The 23,129-nt window shown below is 57.8% G+C and overlaps 1 protein-coding gene across 2 annotated transcripts in view; it reads right to left on the bottom strand.

The window, feature by feature from the left end:
* SLC6A9 (solute carrier family 6 member 9) overlaps positions 1-20,688 on the bottom strand; it is a 30,885-nt gene extending 10,197 nt beyond the window's left edge. The window contains exons 1-5 of one of the 2 annotated variants that reach the window (XM_061184323.1): positions 20,524-20,688; positions 14,785-14,900; positions 2,578-2,734; positions 1,863-1,994; positions 1,216-1,486 (exon numbers count right to left, since the gene is read on the bottom strand). In XM_061184323.1, the coding sequence (XP_061040306.1) occupies positions 1,216-1,486; positions 1,863-1,994; positions 2,578-2,734; positions 14,785-14,814 (590 nt within the window). In that variant the 5' untranslated portion in view covers positions 14,815-14,900; positions 20,524-20,688. Of the gene's footprint in view, positions 1-1,215; positions 1,487-1,862; positions 1,995-2,577; positions 2,735-14,784; positions 14,901-20,523 lie in introns of those variants that run through there. The other variant, XM_061184324.1, reaches the window with a different exon arrangement.
* Between the last annotated feature and the right edge of the window lie 2,441 nt (positions 20,689-23,129).

Here is a 23,129-nt window from a genome sequence, read left to right as displayed (position 1 = left end):
CCCTCAGGGTTTGAGCACTGGGCCTGGGCTTCGAGGATACTGACCTGCTAGGACTTCAAGTATCACTGGGGCCTCAGCCGCTCACCCACGGCTCTCCATCACATTGTGGAGAAAGCCTCCAACCCTCAGCCTGGCATGAAAAGCTCTGCACCTTATGATGCCTCCGGCCTCTTCTGTCCCAATACTCAGTGTCCCACCTGCCCCCGACCCCAGGTCCAGTTTGCCACCTCCTGGCCTCGGCTCACCTGCTCACGTCTCTCCCAGTCCCTTCTACGTCTCCCTCCCTCCTCTGGGAAGCCTTCTTGATCAGCTCCTCCTGTACCCACCACACCCCTGCACACACCTGCACTGAGGCACCTGCCCCTAATAGTGGTAACTACCCATCTCCCCCCTGGACTGTGAACTCCTCAGGGCCGGGGCTCAGGGCCATGCATACCCCATGGGCACACAGGGCCCGGCAGGGTGGACGCCATAAATGTTTGCGGAATGAATGAACGAGGCCTACCCACCAGCCCACCAAGCCCTCTTCCCATGAGTTCCTCAACAGGACATGGGGCATTTCCTCCAGGATGTCCTGCTGTGCCCTCACACCCACCCAGCTGGGACAAGATGTTCCAAACACCTCCAGCAGCAGCTTCCCTTCAGCCAGCCCCGATACTCCGTTCTCTGTCACCACGGAGCACAGTGGTGCCAGGCTATCTTTCCTAAGCACAGCTTGATGAGGACAGCCCTGGGCTCAGGAAACTTCCACGGCTTCTTCTGTTCCGCAGCATTAGGTCTGTGCTTCATTCTTGTAAGTTCTCCAAGAGGGCTGGTGCTCCCTCCTAGGCTACCTCACGGCCCGTGAGCTCCCCACACACCTGTCACTCTCATCACAACAGGTTCCCCTCAGGCTCAGGACCAGCCCCTGCTCAGCTGGGACCCAGGGCCTCCACTCGTGCTGTTCTTCTCGCCAGGAAGCCATCCCCCTTTTCCCTGACTCTCCTCTGCAGACTTGCCTGACTGCTGGAGCCCTCCCTTCCTCGCTGCCACTGTGTAAGTGTCAGCCTCTCCTGAACCAGGCTGTGAACTCCTTGTACCTCTTCCCGCATCTCTGGCCCCCTCCATTCCTGGTACCCTCCAGAGGCTGCAGACGGTTGCCTGATGGCCAAGGCGAGGGCTGAGTGTTGGCGCCAGGGGTCCCCCCCAGAAGCCCAGGTCCCTTGGGGGCCTCACCTCCAGTACTCCTCGCTGGGGCTGGTCCTCTGGAGGGTGTGGTTGAGCGCGTGGGAGAGGTTGCCAGGCAGGGCGGGAGGCCGGGAGCCATTGGTGATGTTGGAGGCATCCAGCACGCCGGCGCAGTCGGGCGAGTTCCAGGGGTTACTGCAGTAGGCCCAGGGCAGCACGGGCGTCATGGACGAGAAGAAGTAGTAGAAGGCGATGCAGATGACCACGTTGTAGTAGATGCCGATGTACGTGGACACCACCATCATGCCGTAGCCCACACCTTGGGGAGGAGAGGGGCAGGAGCAGCCTCACACATCTAGCTGAAGGAGGCAAGGCTAATTCTGAAGGGCCTAAGAGGCAGGCTTTCATAGAGTGCCACAAAAGAGGCAGCTCAAGGCCTTGGCAGGGGCAAGCTGGGGGGCGAAGGGCCTTTGTGTACGCACGTGGTAGGAAGAGAGGGTGGAGGCCAAGTAAACATGGATCCCAGCATGTGTCCATGGCCTTGGCCATTGATGTGGGCCTCAGGTTAACACCAGTGTCCCATAGGGGTTGGCAGTGTTTATACAGATGGGTGAGTCAGCATGGTCCCCAGAGGCCCGTGTGTGTGTGTGTGTGTGTGTGTGTGTGTGTGTGTGTGTACCCCACACAGGCCTCACCTTTGAACATGGGGCTGATCCTCCAGACCCCCAGGCAGCCCTGACTTGCAAACTGGCCGAAGGAGAGCTCCATGAAGAAGAGTGGGATCCCACAGAAGATGAGCATGATGAAGTAGGGGAACATGAAGGCGCCTGGTGGGCAGGGAGAGGGATGGCTCAGGGCGGCTTTGGGGAAATCCCACCCTCTTCCTGCTCAGAACCGACAACAAAACCTTTGCAACTGGCTGGGCCCCCAGGAGGGTGTGCCACGCACTGGGCTAGAGCCTAAGTCTGAGGCACACTGCTCACCACCTGTCTTTGAACCTGACAGAGGCTCCCAGGAAGTCTGCTCTGAGTCAAACCCAGGGCCCAGAGCCACCATGTTTGGGTGGGATTTGATGGCTTAACCAAGCAATTTCACACACATTAGTCAATGAGATCCTCAAATATCCCTGAATCATTTGGGCGGGGGGCTGCTGAAACACAGGCAGTATAAAACAGGGAGCCTTGGGAGGTTGGGTTGCTTTTCTCTATCTCTCCTCCCCTCGAGGGAGCAGGCTGCCAGGGTCCGGGGTGCTGCACCTTAGGTAAAGGGTACCTAAGCCAGGGGTGGGGGCAAAGGAGATCAGGGACAGAGGCCAGCCTGTCAGGAGTGTGTGCCGCGGAGGGGGTGGCTGGGCCCTGGGGGGTGGGCTCTATCCACGTGGGTGGTCCCTGCCCTGTGCCCGCTGGCTACCTCCCCCGTTGCGATAGCAGAGGTACGGGAAGCGCCAGACATTGCCCAGGCCCACGGCATAGCCCACGCTCGTCAGTACAAACTCGATCTGGTTGCCCCAGTTGCCTCGTTTGAGGTTCTGGTCCTTCTTGGTGGCCTCACTGGGCACAGCACCATTCTGCGGGAACAGGAGAGAAGCTACCATCAGCAAGGCATTTGCACGCGCGGTGCCTGACCCTTTGGGCCTCCCCCAGTGGGGACACCATGGACCCTCCAGGCCCCCACCCCACCCTGGGCTTCCCCTCTGCTGGCAGGAGCTGCAGGCAGGCCCGGCAGAGGACGGGAGAGGGAGGAGCAGCCGCCGGAGGGTGCCAAGCCGGCCTACCTCACCAGCCCCCCGGCACACTGTGCCAGGGGCACCAGCCCACCTGAGCAGCTGCTACCGACATCTGAGAGGTGGGACACTGAGAGGGAGCTCGAGTTGAGGGCCCCCCAGCGCCAGCCCCTCCCAAGCCTCCCCTCTCCCCTTTGGGTGAGGATCTGGGAGCAGCTGAGCCTCATACCAAGCAGCCAAGCTGGGCTGGGCACAAAGGGGCCTGTGTCCAGACAGCCCCCCCAGCCGCGGCCACCACATCGCCAGGCTGAGCACGCTGCCCATGGCAGGCGGCTGTGGGGGAGGGGACCCGAACCCCTCCCCCAACTGAAGGCTTTTTCCGGGGGGCACACGGTGGGCAGGGCTGTAGGGTGGGGGAAGGGGGAAGCAACTGAGCTGGGCCAGACCTGGGGAGGGCATTCTGGGGCTCAGGATGGGAGGGCCAGGGGAGCCACCTATATTGCCCATGAAGGGGGCGGGGGCCCTGGGGAAGCTGACCTGGGCTGGGGGATGTTGGCCATGAGTTGGGGGGAGGAGACCAGAGTTGTAGGCACCACGCCAGACTTGGAGGACAGACTCTGCTAGGGGAAACAGAGGGAGTGACTCTAGAAAAGGGTCTCTGAGCTGAGAAGAGGCGGGCTGCGGAAGACAGGCTGGTCAGGAGAGGCTGATGAGGGAGTTTGCCCCAAGGGAAGGCTGCCGGGCTGGCCTGGAGGAGCTGCGAGGCTGGATTGGGTGGCCTGAAGCCCCACTGAGGACCCTAACCCCACTGTTGGAACTAACCCAGTAAGTTCCTTTATAAGTGAGTGCACCCCTCCCCCATGCCCTGGCCTTTCCACCCCCTACCAGGTGAGCTGGAAATCGAGCCACCCTGAGCCAGAGCCTGAGGGGTCAGAGGTGTCTCACTAAGAGACAGGGACCCCAAGAGTCACCAACAGAGAAGCCCAGAGAGCCCTTGAGTGATGGAGACAGCCTCCCAGAGATGGGCTGTTCTCCTGAGAGAAATGGCCAGGCATCCCTGGAGGACACCCAGGGTCAGAGACACAGCCACATGGCCTCTGAGGGGCGGCACTGCAGTGACGCTGACCCTCAGCTTGAAAGAGACATATTCAAGGACAATAGGCATGCCAGCCAATAAACAAACGGGCCTGGTGCTTTGACACGCTGTCGGACCCTGACACTGACCAACAGATGCAGAGGGGAGGAATGGCCTCCTCGGGCCTGCACCCTCCGGAATGGCCCATTTAGGAAGGCAGGCACAGGAGGCCCCGGCACCCAGTGGTGGCCCCCCAGCCATGCATCCCTTGCTCCCGCAATGGGTACATCTGGGGGGGTGCTCTGGGCTTGCACACCACGTGGGCACTACAGCACAGACACCCTTGTCCTGCACACCCAATCCAGCATTGCCCGGAGAAGACACTGAGCCTTATACCATCCCGGAAGGTTTGGGGGCACAGTACCAGAAACCGTGGTGCTCCCTTCAAGGAGCATGCAGAGCCAACCGGCAGAGCCTGTGTACTTTCATTCATGCAGCCACGGAGGTTTACGAGCTTCTACTATGTGCCAGGCCCTGCACCAGGCTCGGGGAATTCAGCAGTGAACAAAACACACCCCTACCCACTCAGAGCTAGAAATCCAGGAGGAAGTAAGCCATCAATGAGATAAACACATAATTTTGATATGCAACTTCAATGTGCCCACAAAGGGGAATTTCTCAAGTCACAAGAGCATGGAAGGGTGACAAGGGGCGGGGCTGGGGGCTGGGTGAGGTCACAGAAGGCCTCCCTGATGAAGGGGCTTGAAGGCCACCTTGGCTCTGGGAGTGGGCGGCTCCCAGTCCCAGTGTGACAGGTCCTTACAGAATCCTGCCTAAGCCTGTAACCACCTCCTAGGGCCTTTTTTTGGGACAGGCCTAGAAATACCTCAGGGTCAGGGGAGCATTTTTTCAGTGGGTGTGAGGCCTGCTTGGGGTAGTTTATCCATTCCCAAACAAATCCCAGCCAAATAGGGCTCCTATATGTTGATCCTACAATAACAGTTTTATTCTGTCCGAGGCTTGTTTACTTAGGGGCACAATGGGGGATTGTGGCAGCTGTGGAGTACATGGGTGGGGTCATGAAGCAGCGGTTACAGCTGTAAAAGAGACAACTGAGGGTCCAGGATGGCCTCATGGGCTGGGCAAGGGCAAAGCCTCTTGCAGAGACCAGGCCTCCCCAAGGCCTGAAGTTCAAGGCCTCTCTCCTGGCCCCAGCCCTCTGACCAAGAGCAGTGGGACCAGACTTGGACCTCTGAGGTCTGCTGCTTCCCTGTCACGGAGGGGGCGGGGAGAGCGATGATGCCCCCAGCCGAGTGCCATAGGCAGTAGCTTGCCTGAGCCCTCAAGAGCCAGTGGTCACTCCATTCCAGAGCAGCACGCCCCTGAGCCTTGTGCTAACCAGTTCAGCGCTGCCGGCTGTGACCTGGGGAGGCCAGAGCCTGGGGGACGGGGGCTTGGAACTGGGGATTGGGCTGCGGCGGGAAGTAACCGGCAACGCTAGGGGTCTGCTGTGCAGAAGGAGCTGAAATGACGCCCTGCAAGTGGTGTGAGGAGCTCGCGGCAGAAGCAGCACCACCCGCTGCTCCCCGGCCCTGCGGTGCCCCATTCAGGGACTGTGGATGGGGTGCTGCCGCGGGAGCCTGGTCCACAGCTAGGCCTCTGACTTTTAATTCCAGTGCGAGCTATGCGCAGGCAGCCTGGCTGGTGAGGGCATAGCGCTCAGCAAAGGACAGAAGAAGCCAACCTTCCTCCAAGTACACTGGAGGGAAGGGTCCCTCTGTAGTTCGGGGGGGGCGGGGGTCCTAGGGGCTCTAGTTCCCTTCCTCCTCCAGCCCTCCTCTGGGGACGCCCCTCCACTTCCTTCCCTGGCAGCGACGCCCAAGGCTGGTGAGCCTTTTTCAATGCTGCACAACTTTTTTTCTCCTTGCATAATTTTCCCCATTCTAAGCCTCCCATTTTCTTGATCTGCTAGGTGGACGGCGTGTCACTGATATTAACTGTCCCTGCAGAGGTTGTTGGCTCTGAGGTGCCCACGAAAGAATTTCTTTGTGCTCATGGTCTGACCCAGACTGGTGGCCTGTCTGCCTAACCCAGCTCGGCCCCGCCGACTGGCCGGGCTCCAGGCTGCTCCTGCCCATCACCCACCTCCCACTGTCCGCCCCTCGCTGCTCTCCCAACCTCCCTCCGTCGCTCACACCTGGGTGGTGAATTAAACCATAGTGGCCTGGTGCCCCTCTGGGCTGCTCCCCTCCTCCTTGGGCTCCCTGGAGAGCCACCCCCCTCACCTCTGACTCGCCCGGTGAGTGATCTCCAGGGCGGGGACTGCCCTGCCCTGCCCTGTGCCCGAGCTTCCCCAGGCCAGGCAGGATGCAGGCTACGGGGCGTGCCTTCCATGGCTGTGTGGGTGGGCTGGCTGATCATCCTCCATGACGCCTGCCATGCACAGACATACACATATAAAACCCTCCATGCCCCTTACCCTTAGAAGCAGTCGTTGACCTGTCTTGGGTTCACAACCTCCCACCCCTGTTCCTGCCTAGAGGGGTGAGCCACACCGAGCAGTCACTTACGTAAGTCCTTTCCATAGCCCTCTGCCCTCTACTTATTCACTGGTCTGGATGAACTCCTGGAATTAAGGCAGTTCAGCTCTGAGGGCAGAATCCAGATCTCCCTCTATACCTTGGGCTTGGCAGGGCGGGACCCTGCACTGGGGGTTAGAAGCCTAGCATTCTAGAGCCTGCTCCCTCAGCAGCCCTGCGCAAGCCACTTCCACTCTCAGCATTCAGCGTCTTTACCTGTAAAATCAAGGGATAGACAGACAACCTCAATAGATCTCCTAATATTCTGTAGCTCTGCCCTGCCTGGAATTTGCTATTTATGACTCTCTCCCGTATTTTCCATTAGTTCCCACTGGCTTTCTAAACAACTTAAAAAAAAAAAAAGTTGTTATTGCTTTCTTTCTGATTATAAAAGCATTATAAGCTTATCATTAAAAAAAAATTGGAAACTACAGCAACGTGTAAAGAAACAATGCTGCAGAGCCCGCTCCCAGTAGCGGCCACCAGCACCACCGCAGGGGTGTCCCTTCCTTCTTCATGCTCAGACCCAGAGGCAGCCCAGGATTCTACCCTGGGCGACGGTTGTACTCTGGCTCCCGACTCCTGCCCTCCGAGAGCGGTGTCCACGGGATATTTCTGTGAATTGTGAGCTCTGCTCTCGGTGGACACGGAGGAATCCTGGAGCAGCCGGGGCAGGGCGGGCCCCGCTAGGATCCAGCAGGCTTCTTGTCCAGAACTCTGCAGCCCCAGGGTTTGCTCAAGGGATGAAGTCCCATCCAAGACAAACTTTGTGGAGGAGAACGGGCAAGACCCTACATCCCAGACTGACCTTGAGCCAAATCCAGATCACTGGCAACTTTCTCTGAGTCCCAGTGGGGAATTCAGGCAGAACAGCTAGGACAGTAAACTGTGGCTGCCTCAGGAGACCCCGTGACCTCCTCACACCCCTTGGTTCTTGTTTCCCCAACTTCTCTCCCATCGGTCCAATCAATCCAGGAGCCAGGCTGGCCCTCAGGCAACATCTGCCCCGCAATGACAGAGCCTTCCATCTTTCATCTGGCTTCGCTCATCCAGACATGGGAAAGAGTCAAGGACCCGGGCTGCAGCAGCAGGACCGTGGGAAAATCTACCCCAGACCCGAGCAGTATGCAGGGGCTATTAGTGAGTGCCTCTGGCTTCAAGGAAAACCTCCGAGCACCTGTCAGGAGATCAGGCCCTCATATAGGAGGTGAGAGAGGCAAGGACATGCCCGGTGCTGTTTCGTCCCAGAGCCCTGATTGGCAGAGAGTGATCTGCCAATATTGTGGAGAGCAGACAGAAGATGCACCCCAGGCATGCCAGGCTCCACTCCAGGCCCTGGGAGAAGTGATAGGGCCATTGGGTGGGCTCTGCTTCTGCCCTGAAGCCCAGCAGTCATGCCCTGCACTGTGGCAGCCGTGAGCAGTCTCTGCCCCGCTCGGTTGGCAGCGGGCTGGCATTCTGGAAAGTGGCTTTGGCTTCTGACCCTGGCAGTCCTGAAGGTGGAGGGCAGCCCTGCATAATGTTTCTCCCAAATGCAACCCACATCTCCCCAGAGGACATTCCTTCTCTTGCCTTCCGAAGGTCAAGTCAGGATGCCCTACAGGGAAGGAAGGTGGCTTTCCCAGTCCCCTCTCCCTTACTGCCATCAGCCCCATTGTGCCTGACATCCCTGACCATCCCTGGCTTCCAGGGAGGAGGGCACACCGGTGCCCCCACCACCCGGGCACTTGTCCTAGACACTGGCGAACACTGCGTGGGGTCTCTCTCCTCGCAGCCGAGACTGTCGCCCCATCCTGTTCCCCCACCCTCACCACTGAGTCCATGTAACAAGTCCCCCTGCCCCCTCACCACTCTCCCCATAGGAGTAGCTGCCGTGGCACAGACAATGGGGCTGTATTGATTAGTACAATTCCTGGGCACCTCCGGCCCGTCTCCCCGGGAGCTAGGACAATGCAGCTTTGATACACAGAGCAGATTCTCAGCAGGTCCTTGGGCTGGGGGAGCCCTCATACCCCCATTCTCCTCCCCCGTGCTCCCTCTGCATAGCTAACTCTTCCCGCTCCTTTGCACAGTTGCAACTTTCTGGGTCACTTTTGCTGGTGTCTGTCTCTCTGGCTGGCTGTGCCTGCCCCTCCCTGGCACAGACCACTCAGCCCCTCTCCCCACCCCCAGCCCTGCCTCCCAGTCTGCCTGGCACCAGAGAGGGGGCTCGACCTCCTGGAAGGTGACTGACCTGTTCTGGGGAGGAGGGGGCCGCAGGTCCCGGAGCCGCGGCCATCCCAGGGTGAGCACTTGGAGTGGGGTGTGCGTGTCTCCTTTCATTCACACCTCTGCCGGCTCCGGGCCACACTGACGCATCCCCTGCCTCTTCCACTGCTGGCTGGGCAGCATCAATTACTTTCACCTCATCTCTTCCTGAAGCTCTGCCTACCCCCTCCCCGGCCCTCCCCCTCCAGCCAGTCCCCATGCAGCCCAGCGCGGGTGCTCCACAGTTAGAGTGAAGCGCAGGGTTTGTTGTGTTTCTCCCTTGTTCCCAGCAAGTTATTGGAACAAAACACATACACACACACACACACACACACACACTCACAACCACAGGGTGAGGCAGAGCGGACGTGGAACTGAGAGAGAGAGAGGGCGGCTCCCATTCCAGAATGAGGTCTGGGGCCCAGATGCTTCTGAGCGCATAGGCCTGGCACTTGGTGGGCTCCTGGTAAGGTGGTTGGGTACCACTGGGCACTAGAGATGGTGAAGGAGAAGGGGGAAGGAGGCGCAACCCACAGGGCACTACCAGAGCATCTCAGACTTTTTAGAATGCTGTGGGCTGGGGGGTGATGGGTCCTGAAGCAGTCCTCCCAGGAGTAGGGGACTCCCAACCAGCCAAGATGATGGAGTGTCCTCAATAGAGAATATGACTGACCATGTATAAAAGCTCTGGCTTAGTGAACGGTGCTGTCACCTGTCTGAAGAAAGATGGCATTAGCCAAGAGGGTGGCTGCAGAATAAGGGCCTTTGAGGATTAGTACTGCATCACCCAGAACCTGAGGTGTTCCCTCTGGGAGTGTGTACTGAGTGGGCTGGGCACAGTCTAGCAGGTGTCACCATGGCTGGGGTGGAATGTCACTCAGACCCATCCAATCCCTCTTCTCTGAGGCCACACTCACTGGTCAGTCTCCAGCGGATGCTGAGACACCACAAACCCGTGGCCAGGAAGGTGGGCACGAGTGTTCTGGTGCTGGGAAGGCATAGCTCTTTTTGGAAACTGATAGGTTGGCAAAGGGTCTGGTACATGGTAGGATCTTAGTAAACATCGGTCAAATTGAAGCATGTATGAATTCTGATGTAAAGGACAGCTTCCCTGTGAGTTTGGTAAGTGAGGTGACCCCAGTGGGAACATGGAGGATGACATTCTTTTTAAAGGGCAAAGGCTTTAGAGTCAGACAAGCCTGGGTTCAAACCCCAGCTCTGGCAGTTCTCACTATATATATCTCCTTAGGCAAGTCACTTAACATGTCTGGTCTTAATTTTTTCATCTCTAAGATGGGGATAATATCCATCCATCTTTGAAGCTATTAGCATTATTAATAATAGTAACAGATAATACATATTAAGTGCTTACTATGAGCCAGACACTGTCCTAAACACTTTATATATATATTAACTCATTTAATCCTTCCAACAGCCCCTTGAGATAGGTATGTTATTATGCCCATTTTGGGGAGGAAGATGGGGACTGACCTCGGCTCAAGCAAGTCTCCTAAGAATGGCCTCAGACTCCACTGACTGAGCTGTTCCCCGGGCCAGCCTCACGCAGCCGGGCCCCCAGACACGCTCCGTGGACTTCCTGTGAGCCCAAACTGAGGGCCAAGGCCCTGGCTGGGCCACTGGCTCCAGGAAGGCCCAGTCACCCATGATGCCCAACTGCTCACTTCCACCCAGGGTGGGCTCTGGGCTTTGGCTGCCCTGGCCTGGGCTGGGTGCCCAGAACAGGCAGCCCTGGCTGGACAGCTTTCTCTGGCTCTGGCCATGGGGACAGGAGGCGGCAGCAGCCCAGCTGGGTCCTGGCAGTAATGAGGCCTCATTAGTGGGATCCAGCTGCCCCAGCCCCACTCAGGGAGGCCGACTCCCCCAACCCCGCCTCTGACTTTTCTTAATAAGAGTGGGCATGCCTCCAGAGGGCCAAGGAGTCTAGGGTCTTTGTTGTACCCTGTGACTCCGAGGGAAGGTCCTGCTGAGCCAGGACTGGAAAGTGCTGGGGGTGGCGGGGCTGCAGGGAAGCCGTGTGAGGGGAGGGGAGGCCGCAGGACTGAGTAGGTGGCCTCCAGGGAGGCCGGGGAGGGGAGGGAGACCAAGGGGAACGGAGGGCAGGTTCTAGGTCCGGAGAGGAAGCCTGAGGAGGTTGGGCCTTTTCCTCTGGCTCTAGATATTGTCCATTTCACTGGGGAGGGGGTAGTTGCGCATCTAGGATCGTCTAGTTGATTATCTAAGTCATTGCTCAGGCTGTCCTGGCTAGGAGAGCACCTTCTCTGTGCTAGGCCTTATAGAAGGAGAGTGCCCACTGTGTATTGGTGCCTGAGGTAGGAGAAGACCTACTGTGTGTCAAACCCGTGCTAGGAAGGCACACAGTGTGTGCCACATCCAATGCTGGGAGAGCTCCCACTGTGTGCCAGGCTCTGTGTTAAGAGAGCACCCACTGTGTGTCCGCCCCACAGGGAGCCCTTGTGGTGTGCTGGGTCCTGCACTACATGAGTGCCCCATGCATGCCAAATTCTGTGCCATGTGAGGACCCAATATATGCCCAGCCCTGAGCAGGGTGAGCACCCACTGTGCGCCTTGCACTGTGCTAAGTGAGTGCCCAATGTGTGCCATGTCTGTACTAGTTGAGCACTTGTTACATGCTGGGACTCATGCTAGGTGAGTGGCTGGTAAGTGACAGGCCCTCTACCAAGGGAGGGCCAGGTGGGTGCCAAGCCTGTGCTTGCTGAGATCCAGATGTGTGTCAAGCCCATACTAGTTGAGCACCCGCTACATGCCAGGACTTGGGCTGGGTGTGCACCCACTGTTCACCAGGCCCTGTGATGGCTGCTGCAGACAAGAAGTATCCAAACCCTCTTGTCAAAGCATAACAGAACAGGTCGGGGTGGGGCAGCCCCAGGTGGCCTGTGGCGCTTTCAAAGCCTTCTAGGGGGGCTTCCCTGGTGGCGCAGTGGTTAAGAATCCACCTGCCAATGCAGGGGACACGGGTTCAAGCCCTGGTCCAGGAAGATCCCACATGCCGCGGAGCAACAAAGCCCGTGCGCCACAACTACCGAGCTCTGCTCTAGAGCCCGCGAGCCACAACTACTGAGCCCGTGTGCCACAACTACTGAAGCTCGTACGCCTAGAGCCCGTGCTCCGCAACAAGGGAAGCCACCGCAGTGAGAAGCTTGCCCCCGCTCACTGCAACTAGAGAATGCCTGCGTGCAGCAACAAAGACCCAACGCAGCCAAAATAAACAAACAAACAAGTAAATAAATAAAATAAATTAAAAAAAAAAAAGCCTTCTAGGACGATTCAGATGTTCTGGCACCCAGGGCTCTAGCCCAGGTGACACTGCTCTTATTCATCATGAGGCTTCCAGGGGCAGAAGCAACCAGTGCACTCAAAGATGTTGGGAGAGGCCAGTGAGGCTCACCAAGGCCTTTCTGCCCAAGATGCTGTATGAGTGGGGAGCGGACACAGGGGAGGGGACTGAGTTGGCCAGCTTGTGGACCTGGTGTGCAGCTGTGGGGTTAAAGCTGACCCAGTAGGGCTCTCCTGTCCTGGGCTCCTCTCCTCCAGCTTCCTGTCCTCTGAGCCCCAGGCAGCCTGGCCCTACATGTGTATAGAGGCACTAGGTCTCCACGAAAGGACCACCGCTACCCCCCACCTCCAGTGCCCCCAAGCATCCCAGCTGCTCCCAGGCTTGGAGGCACCCCGGCCAGCTGGGTTCCTGCACGGCCCTGTCCTAGGAGCTGCTGAGGCGTGAGGGAGGCAGCTGAGCTGGCCTGGCAGAGACCATCTGGGCTGGGAGCGGGGGGAGGGACACGTGCGGCAGGCATGTGGGTCTGGGCACGTGCTGGGAAGTGGCTCACCCTCCACGGGGCACCTGCCACATGAAGAGCCCAGCAGAAGCTCCAAGGATGACATAGGGTGGACACTGAAGAGATCCAGGGGACCCATGTCCTCACACCCAAACCTGGGGCAAAGGGGGATGGAAGTGAGGACCCCATGGCAGGGGCCAGCTGCCTACTCCCAGCTTACCAGGGCACAAACGGCAACAGAAGCCACAGACCTGGGACGGTCCAAGTGCCACTGGCTTCCATGCATGGCCCTCAAGACCCTCTGTTCTGCCCCACCATGGCATCCAGAGAAGGAGCATCCTCAGTCACTTGCCCTTAGGGGACCACAGGCACCTAATAAAGTCCGGGCGCAGCTGCCTAGGTTAGCTAGGAGAGATGGCGCTCCTCAGAGGCTGTATCCTAGAGACAAGCACCGAATGGAGGCGGAACTGGTTCCAAACTGGGCCCCGAGAATAGCGGAGCCCAAGGTCATAGGCAGAACTGAGAAAGAAGCAGGAATAGAATCTCGAGCAACCACTGGGGGTGCCCAGGGGACATGCTATGGAGCCTCAGACGCAGCAGTGGCGGGCAGAAGTCAAAGGTCAGAGGGCACGGAGGAAATCAAGCCCCAGCTATCTTTAGGCACATCCTGGTGCTGGGAACAGGCGTCCCAAGGCAACATTCCCTTCCACAGACGGGCTGGCCTGCTGGCCGGCAGAGCCCAGGGTCCGGGAAGCTCAGCTCCGGCAGGGATTCTGGGACCTTGTGATTCACGCTCCCTATGTTGTCCACGTGGGTTCCACATCTCTCCTGCCTCCCTGCCCCAGTCCTTTGAGGGTCACTCCAGAGAAAGTAGAGCAGCCAGTACTGAGTAGTGTAGAGTACTCGGAGGGTTTCTTAAGTTTCATGGGACACAGAATCTCCATGTAGGGAGGGGCAGAGCCACAGCCCACTTCCTGCAACAGGCTCATGGCAATTCCAACACTTCCGGGAAGGGTGAGGCCATTTTTGATTCTATCACAGCATCCACCCCCTAGCAAGTATTCAGGTCAGGAGACCCCCAGCTCTGCCCACATCTGAGCACTCAGAGTTCAGGTTGGCTGAGGAATACTTTGAGAAGCTTAGTGCATTCAGACTTGTTCCAGTAAGGAGGGGGCCAGACCAGAGCAGGTCTGAGGGGCTGGATGCCGGAAGTTCAGAACAGGACAGGATAGAGGGTCCTGAGCCTGGAGCACGACTGTCCAGCTCCCTCCCCCAGACCATTCCTTTGGACCAAGTTCTTCGAGTCCCAGAAATCAAATCCCTGGTGAGGGACAGGGCTTGTTTGGGGAGGGCTCGGCAGAGACCCTAGGCCGATCAGTCTTTCACTGAATGTGAACAGCAACTCGAGATTCCATGTGGGGAAGGGAGGAGCCACGGGGAGGGGCCGTGCTCAGTCACTGGCTTCCTCCCCTGACAGCTGCCCAGTGTCTCTGGTTCCTGAGGCAAGATCCCAAGAGGAGGAATACAACCACTGCCCTTGGGGTATTTTCCTGGTTCCTGATTCCAGTGCTGGCCTGTTCCGTCCATCAGTGAGCCGGCCCTGCTCTTGCCCACTGCTTCTCACCACCTCTCCTGCGCTCTGAGAGAGTGTGTGGCTTGGGGAAGGGGGAGAGGGAGGCTTTCTGAGGAGGCCTCAGGAGAGGATTCGAAATGAAACGCTCTATGTTACTTTTCAGAGTGGAAGAAGAAAACAATCAGACAGGCTCTGAGGACCCCTTGATCAGCACGTGCTGAATGCTCCCCACGGCAGGCAGAGCACAGCGTTGGGTATCAGCCACAGGACAGCCCTCCCAGCAGGACTGACTGCAGCCTTCTCTCCAGGGTATCTTGTGATGAGGGCGGGAAGTGTGCCTCGTGCCTCCTAGCATGCCTTTCGGGCTCTGTGGTGGAATCCGCACTGCTATGGGCTCGGAGCCATGGCAGCATCTAACCTGCTGTGTGAGGGGCTGCCCACCTGGGCCTGGGACAGCCCTAGCACTCAGGAGCCCTGGCAGTGCCAGACTCGGGGCCCCATGGAGCCTCCTGGGCCCTCCTGTCAGGGCCAGCAGCTGACAGCAGGCCCCAGAGGGGATGGTGCTCATGAGCCCCTCCTCCCTGCAGTCCGGTCCCTGTACTCACCAGCATCGCTTTGGCACCTTTTCCTACCATGGTGGTGGTGGGTTAGGGGCTCTGGAGTCCCAGATCACACTCACAGGCTCTGTTTCTAGCACCTTTCAGAACACAGGCCTCAAGAGCTGTGGAGAGAGCAGAGAATGCGCTGAGGATTTGGCCCAGGAAGGCAGGGCAGGACATGTGTGGCCCTCAGGGCTCTTCAGAACAGGTAGTGCAGGGCCCAGACCACCAGCTGTCAGGCCCTCTCTTCCCTCCCGCCCTGGCCCAACCCCTGCCAGACCATTTCCTGTCCTGCTCATTTCTGGATGACCCTCAATCCAGTTCCTACCTCACTCTTCTCCCAAACCTTCCCCTGGATCCCTTGGTCTCCAGACTTCCTGTCCCAATGGGCAAAGGTCTATTTTTGACTCTCCAGATGCCCAATTCTACAAAAGATAAAAAACGAACACAGAACTGGGACAGGGTCCCATTCCTTCATCATCTGTGTGAATGGCTTCAACCTTTCCCCTGACGGGGAGTCAGCTTGGATCAGCACATGCTCCCCAACCTCGCCCCAGCCAGGCGTCCAGGATGGTCCTTCCCTATCCCGGTGCCACTCAGCTTGGGCTCCAGGCAGCGGGCTCGTTGTTATGTCGCTAACTTGGACCAGAAGCTCTAGGCACACCAAACACAGCATGTGCAGGCACAACGCCGCCAGGCCCGTGCTCAGGCTGGCCCCTGCCGAACACCCTCCCTCCTGTTCACCAGGTGCAATTCTACAAATCCTTTAGGAGCCTGCGTAAGTGTCGCCTCTCCTCTGCAGCTTTCCTGACACTGCCCCCACTCCACCCCACAGTGAACAAACTGTCTCCGCTTTTGTGTTTTGTGCAGACTTCTACCAGTGTCCTTATCAACTCACTTGCTTACGTCTGTCAACCATGGGTTGGTTGGCCAGTTCCCTGAGGGGTTGGATGCGTTTCATTTGCCCCTCTGTGCCCAGCACCTGGCGCGGTGCTCAGCTTGCCGGGAGTGTTGGTGGAACTGAGTTGAAGGGAAATGGGTAAGGCTGAGGCCTTGGAATGAGGGGCCAGGTCAGCCGGAGAGATCTCGTAGGAAGCCTCTGAGAGGCGAGGTGGGGCTGGCGAGCGGGAGGGGCAGACAGATGGGAGGGGCAGCCATGCAGCTGCTGGTGTCTGCAGGTTCAATGCTGGATGGATGCAGATGGAAGAGGGGGCAGTTTTTGACAGGTCACAGGAGTGGAATCAACCTTCAGGGAGCCTCAAAGGATTCTCTTATGGGAGGAAAACCCGGGGTCAGATGGACAAGCACATTCACCCTCCGTAGGGCCTGGTCTTAGGAAGGACTGGGGCCTTCTCTGGGTCCTCTCAAGGAGTCGACTCTACTCCAAAGGCTGTTTTGTGCCACTCTGCCCCACCTACAGCCACCTCAAGGGCCACCTCTCACCCACAGGCCCAGGAAGTCATTGGAAGGCTAGAAAAGAGGACGAAGAAGCTCTTCTTTGCCTATGCAAATCAGCCCTTGGCTACCTTAGGCCTTTGTCCTGGCCACCAGGTGTCCTGCATAACCTTCTCCCCAGGCCCGAGCCAGGTAGGGATGTGACTTGCGACCATTTCCCTTTGGTTAGTCACCCAGGCCGGCCTTCCTGCCTCTCACTGTTCCCTAAAGAGGTCCCTGCTCGTGGCTTTGGTCTTCTGGGGGCAGTCAGAACAGGGGGTGTGCTCCCTTAGAAGATCATACCCTTGTCTTCACTTACCACACCCCTCCCCCCAAGCTGTAAACTCTAGATTTGCTGTCCTCAAAGCTGTCCCTCTTCAGCTAACAGATAATAATGACAATAATGATAATAATGACCATGATGATATTAATGACAGCAGATGGCATTATTAAGAGCCACCTCACTGGTTGGGCATTACGCCCTCTGGTCAGGTGAGTAAACTGAGGACACTCCGTCCTGGAACCTAAGTTCCAGGGTGTTATCCCTAAGCACTGCAAATACAGCCCTTGTGGTCAGGGTGCTGACAGATTAGTGGAGAAAAGATTGCTTGGGGGCTGCTTCCAGGACAATGAGTTGGGTGTAAAGCTTTGCTGCTCCTCCTGCTTCTGCCATTTCTGTTAAACGGCCCCATCCATCCATTCAAAAAGTACCACCTGAATGCCTACGCTAGGCCAGGCCCTCTTCTAGGGGTTGGGCATCCACATTACCCAGGCACCAGGCCTACCCCTAACCCATATATGGGCCACTATTGACAAGCTCTCCATCTGTGCCACGTGGGTCAGGGTCAGGTTAGCTTGTGATAAAGAGCTTGGACTCTGGGACCTGGAAGGAGGAACTGGCTCTGCCACTCACTAGGTATGTGACTTCAAGCAAGTTACTTAACCTCTCTGAGCCTCAGTTTTCTCAATCTGGAAGATGGGGCTAATCATACTTCCTTTGTACATTCTGAAGTTTGTGCTTAATTTTTGACACAACAGGTCCTCCACTTTTTCCTTCCCTCCAATCCATTAATCTTCCCAAAGTCCTAAAGCCCTGATTCCCTCCAACAGTTTTCCACAGCCAACAGGATATGGCCTAAATTGTTCAGCAGGCATTTAGGGCTGGCCACAATTCAATTCATTTACTCCGCAAATATTTATTTCGGGCTTGCTCTGGGCCAGATCTGTGCTGGGCACCAAGAACTCTTCAGTCTCTGCCCTCCTGCAGCTTACAGGCTGGTGGGGAAATGAATGAAACTGGTGACTCAAATGTGTACAATTAAAGCCTACAATAAAGGGTGTGAAAGTGAAAGATCTTCTTGACGAAAATCTACACCAGGGGGGCCTGGCCTTGTCTGAGAGTTACAGAGGACTTTCCTGAGGAAGTGATGTTTAAGAGTCAGAGGGGGATGATTCGGCAACAGTGAGCAGAGAAGAGGAAGAGAGATTCAAGCAAATGAAATACTATGTGCAAAAACTGTGAGGCTGAGGCTCAGATAGTGAGGGAGAAAGTGGCCAAAGACAGAGGAGGATAGATAAGCAGGTTCGGGGTCTTTGGGGCCTCGGTTTTGGTCTTTATCCTGAGGGCAATGGCAGCTATTGAAGTCTTTAAAGCAGGGTTGTAACTGTGAGGAGGAGCAGTTGGTGGAAGGTGCATTTTGAAAACATCACCCTAGATTAGTGTGGAGAAAGGACTGGAGGGAGGGGAGAGGGGAAGAGAGGAAATCAGTTAGGAACAGGCCAGGCCAGGGATGAGGGGGCTTGGATCAGGAAGGTGATGCTGGGGTGGCGAGAGGTACAGAGATTTGAGAAAAATATAGAACGTAACTTTGGTAGGAGACTTGGTGATGAATTGGACTTAGGGGGTGAGGGATAAGGAGGGGGTCTCTGGTTTCTGTTGGTATAATAGGAAGAAGCCTGTGCTAGTCCCAGAGACAGGAGTGCTGGAGATGCTGCAGGTTTGGAGTGGGGAGAGGATGAGCTGGGTTCGAGTTGCCTGTCAGCCACCCAAGGGAGGATGGGGAGAGGGTAGTCATAGGACCCAGCCCACCTTTACTGTCTCATTGCTCAGTCTTCCTCTCCTCCAAACAGGACTGTCAAGTCAATCAATTTTAAGGGTCCATCTGGGCCAAGCCCTGGAGTCCTCGCTGGGGATGGAAAGGTGACAGGTTCTTTCCTGGCCTTCAAGGACCTCACAGTTTAGGAGAGAGATAGAGGAGGAAACATAATCTCCATTCACTGTGACGGAGGCAGTGGAGGGGCTGTGAGAGTAGGGGAGGGCCCTAGTTCTGCCTAGACTCAAGGTCGGCTACCTGCAGCCACTTGTGGCCACCTGTGGCCACATGGGACTATTCAGCATCCCCAGAGGGTTCTTGTCTTCATGCCTTTGCTTAGACAGTTCCCTCTTCCTTGAGTACCCTTGTCCCCATATCTATCTGTATATACCCCACCCGTCTTCAAAACCTGTCCCAATGCCATTATCATCAAGAAGCCTTCCTTTCTCCTCCCACTTGCAGTCAATCTTTAAATGCTACTCCCGGTTACCCCCAAAGCACGCTGTGTACATCTGATTAATATGCTCCTCACACGTAGCTGTTGCAGCATGGTTACTTGTGTCCCAATCTGCCTTCCCCACCAGCTGGACAGATCATCCAGGGCAGAGGTGTGACTCTTCTGTGTCCCCAGAGCTGGGCACTGAGCCTCAGTCGCAGTGTAGGCCGAGTAAGGGGGCGTTTTCTCTGCGGTCCTTGGAAACATTTGGGCATGCTCAGTGTCGCTCTTTAGTCCCTTCCTAGAACCAGTCCCCTCACCCACTATCCTCCAATCTTCTGACGCTCCCTCACTTTGGGGTTCTTTAACCTCTCATGTCCTTCTCTCCTTCTCCACTCCTCGCTCCCCAGCCTTTATCTTCTAGCGGCCGCAGCATCAGGCTTGTTTCGGCAAAGACAGACCTAGGCTTTGTGCGGGAGCTGTCAGAAAGCTGGGGACGCGGCTCCTTTAAGAGTGACCAGCGAGGGGGCGTGGCCTGCGGAGTACAGGCCCGAAAGGGGGCGCGGCTCCTTTAAGAAGCGGCCGGCAGGCTGAGAAGAGGCCCTGGAACGGCAGGAAGAGGCGAGGTCGCTTTCGGAGCTGTAGCACCTCCTGGAGCGCCCAGATTCCTCGAAGCGGGGCGCGTCCGCCTTAATCGGGGTGCGAGGTGTCGGGGGCGGGCGTTACATCAGCCGCCACGTGTGGGCCTCTCAGCTGGTGCGGAGGCGGCAGCCCCGCCCCCGGTCCCTGCCGTGGAAAAGTACCCGGGCGCCCAGGTCCCCGCCCCCTTGCCCCGCCCCCGAGCCGGCTCCGGCCCCTCCCGGCCCTCCGAGAAAGCCCCCCTCCTGCCTGGCTCCGGCCCCGCCGCCTGCTCCCGCGGGCCGTGGCTGCGGGGTGCGGGGCGCCGGCTGGGAGTGGGCGCCCCAGGCTGCTAGGCCCCTGCCCTCACCTGCGGCCGCCTGGGCCCGCCCTACGCGCACCAGGAATGAAGGTTGGGCTGGGGAGGGCGCGGGTTACAACCCCCAAAGAACTACGCGGCCGTAGCCCCTTCCCAAAGTCGTGGCCGGGAGCCGAGGACAACAGCCCGAGGGCACCGAGACTCCCTGGCGCGGCTTCCCGGGACCTGCTGGCGCGCGGGAACCCTCAACCGGCCGCCGAGTGGGCGGGCAGATAGTGAGGCAAGCCGGCTGGAGGGGCCAGATAGGCAGCTTGGCCGGCCAGCGGCCGGCAAGGAGATGGAGAGCAGGAGCCCGCATGAGGGGCGCAGACACCCGGCCCACCGGTTCCCGGCGCCCGCAGGCCCCTGGCGCGCAGACCCACTGGCGCCTCAGACAGAAGCTCTGGTTCCGGCGCTGCCGGCACAGCTCCGCTCCCGCAGCCCCGGACCGAACCGGCGTCGGCACGCAGCTCCCCCTCCTCCAGGAGCGCCCCCCGCCCCGCGCCGCCGTTCCCTCCCGCTTCAGCTCCTTGGTGACAGCGGTGACACCCAGACGCGCGCACCTACCCCGACCTTTCCGACGAGACAGACATCCCTGTACGTGCACCCACACTCTTACCCCCAGATGCCCGCATGCATGCGCGATCACACACACACACACACACACACACACACACACACACACACACACGCTCGCCCGCCCGCTGGTCCTGGGGCTCAGCCCCGCGTAGCCACCAAACACCCAGACCGACGGCGGGACAGACAGAGGCGCGGGCCGCAGCGCCCCCTTCCCCCAGGCTCCTTACCATGCTGCAGCCCCCGGCCCAGGCTTGCTGGGTCCGCACCGCGGTGCGCCCAGGTGGCTTTCTTAAAGGGAAAGTTGCATCAGCCTCCTGAGGCTCAGTGCCGCCGCGAGTCCGCCCGCCCCGCCGCGCCGCTCGCCGCTCCTCCTGAGCTTGTTGTGTTTTGGTTTCAGGGAGGCGGGGGCCAAGAGTTTGGTGAAAGTTTGGAGAGTGGAGAAGGCCTGGGAGATCTAGCCAAGTCCCTCCCCTCTCTGAACAGCTCCCCTGGCCTCCCTGCGCCCCCCCCCATCTCATCCCCACCCCCGACGACTTCTCAGGCTCCTCCTCCCAGGGAATAAAATTACAAGTTGCTCCTGCTTTCAGATGATTGATCCCCACGAACCCCTGGGAGTGGGCTCCGTAAAGGAGCCCCCTTCTCCGCCCCTGCCTTGCTGCCCTTCAGCTGGGGCCCTTGGAGGAAGCAGATGTCCCCTTCGGGCTAGGCTGGAATGAAGCCAGAACGCCTGGGGCACTTGGGGGGCTGGAGCTGGAGTTAGCCTGCCAGGCCCCCGGCTTTCTGCGCCTTCGTTCCCCCTAGAGAGAAGTCAGAGCAAATTCCATTCCCTTTGAGCAGTGCCGCTAGGGACTGTGGGCACAGCTGGGTAAGGCCTGGGTCCTACTCCTTGGAACTGGAGGGCTGGGGGTCCTTTCTCCATGGACCCTCCTTTGACCACTGGTTTGACCAACCCTACATTGGCCATTGTGTTACAAGTGCTGCAGTCACCAACCTGGGCCCCCTCTTCTCTCCCTGGGGAGACATACCTGGGTTCCAATTCCAGCTAATGGAGACTTTGCCAAAGGGAGCTTTGCTGAGCCTCAGTTTCCTTCCTGTAAAATAGACAAAACACAGTGCTCCAGGCTGCCCCTGAGCAGCAAGGCTTGGCAGTTGGTGGAAAGGGGCTCCCACAATTGCTTACCTTGAGAGCCACCAGCTTTCAAGGAGAAGGGCCGGTTAGTACTGGCTGTCAGGGAACAGTTGTTGCCCCCAGCATCTGCTCGGGAAGGGGACCAGTCTCTTCTCGGCACCCTGAGTCTGTCCTCACTGTTGTCTGGCCAGGAAACCAGTTTTATTTGTTCCCTGGGGATAGTCAGCCTCCAAGAAGCTGATTCACATATGCCAAACTCACACAAGATCAATTGACAAGTGAGATTCCACTTTATTAATTTACAATCAGAGGCACTGAACAAGATAGCAGGTATCAGGCACAGATACTTCCTGCCAAGGAGTGCTCTCAGGCCACACACAGTCCATTCCACCAGGCTTCTCCAGGACCCTACCAACTCAGAACTTATAACCTATTCACAGTAGAGACTTGATCAGATCTGGGAAGATCTGGAGACATTATTCTTGTCAGCAAGATTATTTTCATTTGTACTCTGTCCCCAAACCTAGCAAGTACAGCATGTTTGTGATTTATATTCTCCTATGAACGAATTACAGGTGTCTTATGTGTATGTGTGGCCTCTTCCCGAGCAGTCTGTTGTTCCTGTGCCCCCCTGCCCCTGTGGATTTGAGTAGGTGGATCTGTGTTTGTGAGTGACTGTGTGCACTGCAGCAGCTCTGTGTAGTGGTGTGTGTTTGTGCATGCAACTCTGGGAGCTGGGCACCTGTGATCCAGGCCCCACCCCCTCGCCTGTCCTGCTAGGACATTAAGTCTGTGGCTGGTCTCTCTCTCCCTCCCTCCCCCTGGGGCTTGTCAAAAAGGGCCACCACACAGGGAAGGCAGGATGGAGGCTGTTGGAAGATCCCCCATGGAGTGGAGTGGGGACAAGGAAGAGTGGGAGGGTGGGACAATGGCCTCCTTTCCCCTTGAAGCAGTAGACTGGGGGTCAAGGGGCCCTGAGAAGAGGGCACTGAGGGTCAGTGAAGCTTCTGGGATCGACCTGGCCACCTCACCCTAAGGACTCCATATGAAGGGAGGGAGGTTCAGGATGCTCACAGCCAGACCCTGGGGAGGCTCTCAGAACCTGCGGCTGGTGGTGGGGTGGGGTGGGGTGGAAGAAGAGAGGGGGAGGGGTGCTCAGGGTTCAGCCCTCTGAGGCTCTATCAGGGAGAAAGAGAATTTTGGGATTAATCTGGGGGCAGGGAGGCAGCCTCACGCTTTAGCCCATGGGGTGGGGGAAAGAGATTTTCCCTGGGGGTGTTTGGGAAAGTTGGAGATATTGCCCACATGGGTTTTGCTAGACAGATGACATAACACAAATCATATTTGCATACATATAGAGAGATTTATAGATGTGTGTATTTTACGCATCTTGATCTAGAAAGGGCTTCAGGCAGCTACACAGTGAGTTGAGTCCTGAGGAAAAGCTTGTGAGAAAGATTCTGGTTTGAAAAATCGTCTCCACGAGTCAGGGGCTGAAGCGACTGTTTTTTTCCAACCAGAATGAGGCCCCAAGGGAGGCAGGTTTGGGCCTAGTCCAGGTCAGAGCTGGGATGGCCTTCATCCCCTCCTGTGAGCTCCCCGCCCTGGGCCACTGGCCCACAGGTTGGGAAAGGCATGGCCAACCTAGGCCACTGTGAGGAGGGTAGGGGGATCAGGCCAGAGGACAGAGAGAAGAACTGATGG

The sequence above is a fragment of the Eubalaena glacialis genome, chromosome 3, assembly GCF_028564815.1.
Source record: "Eubalaena glacialis isolate mEubGla1 chromosome 3, mEubGla1.1.hap2.+ XY, whole genome shotgun sequence".
NCBI lineage: Eukaryota > Metazoa > Chordata > Mammalia > Artiodactyla > Balaenidae > Eubalaena > Eubalaena glacialis.
Note: the sequence above shows the minus strand (reverse complement) of the source record. Positions and strands in the feature narration are given on the sequence as shown.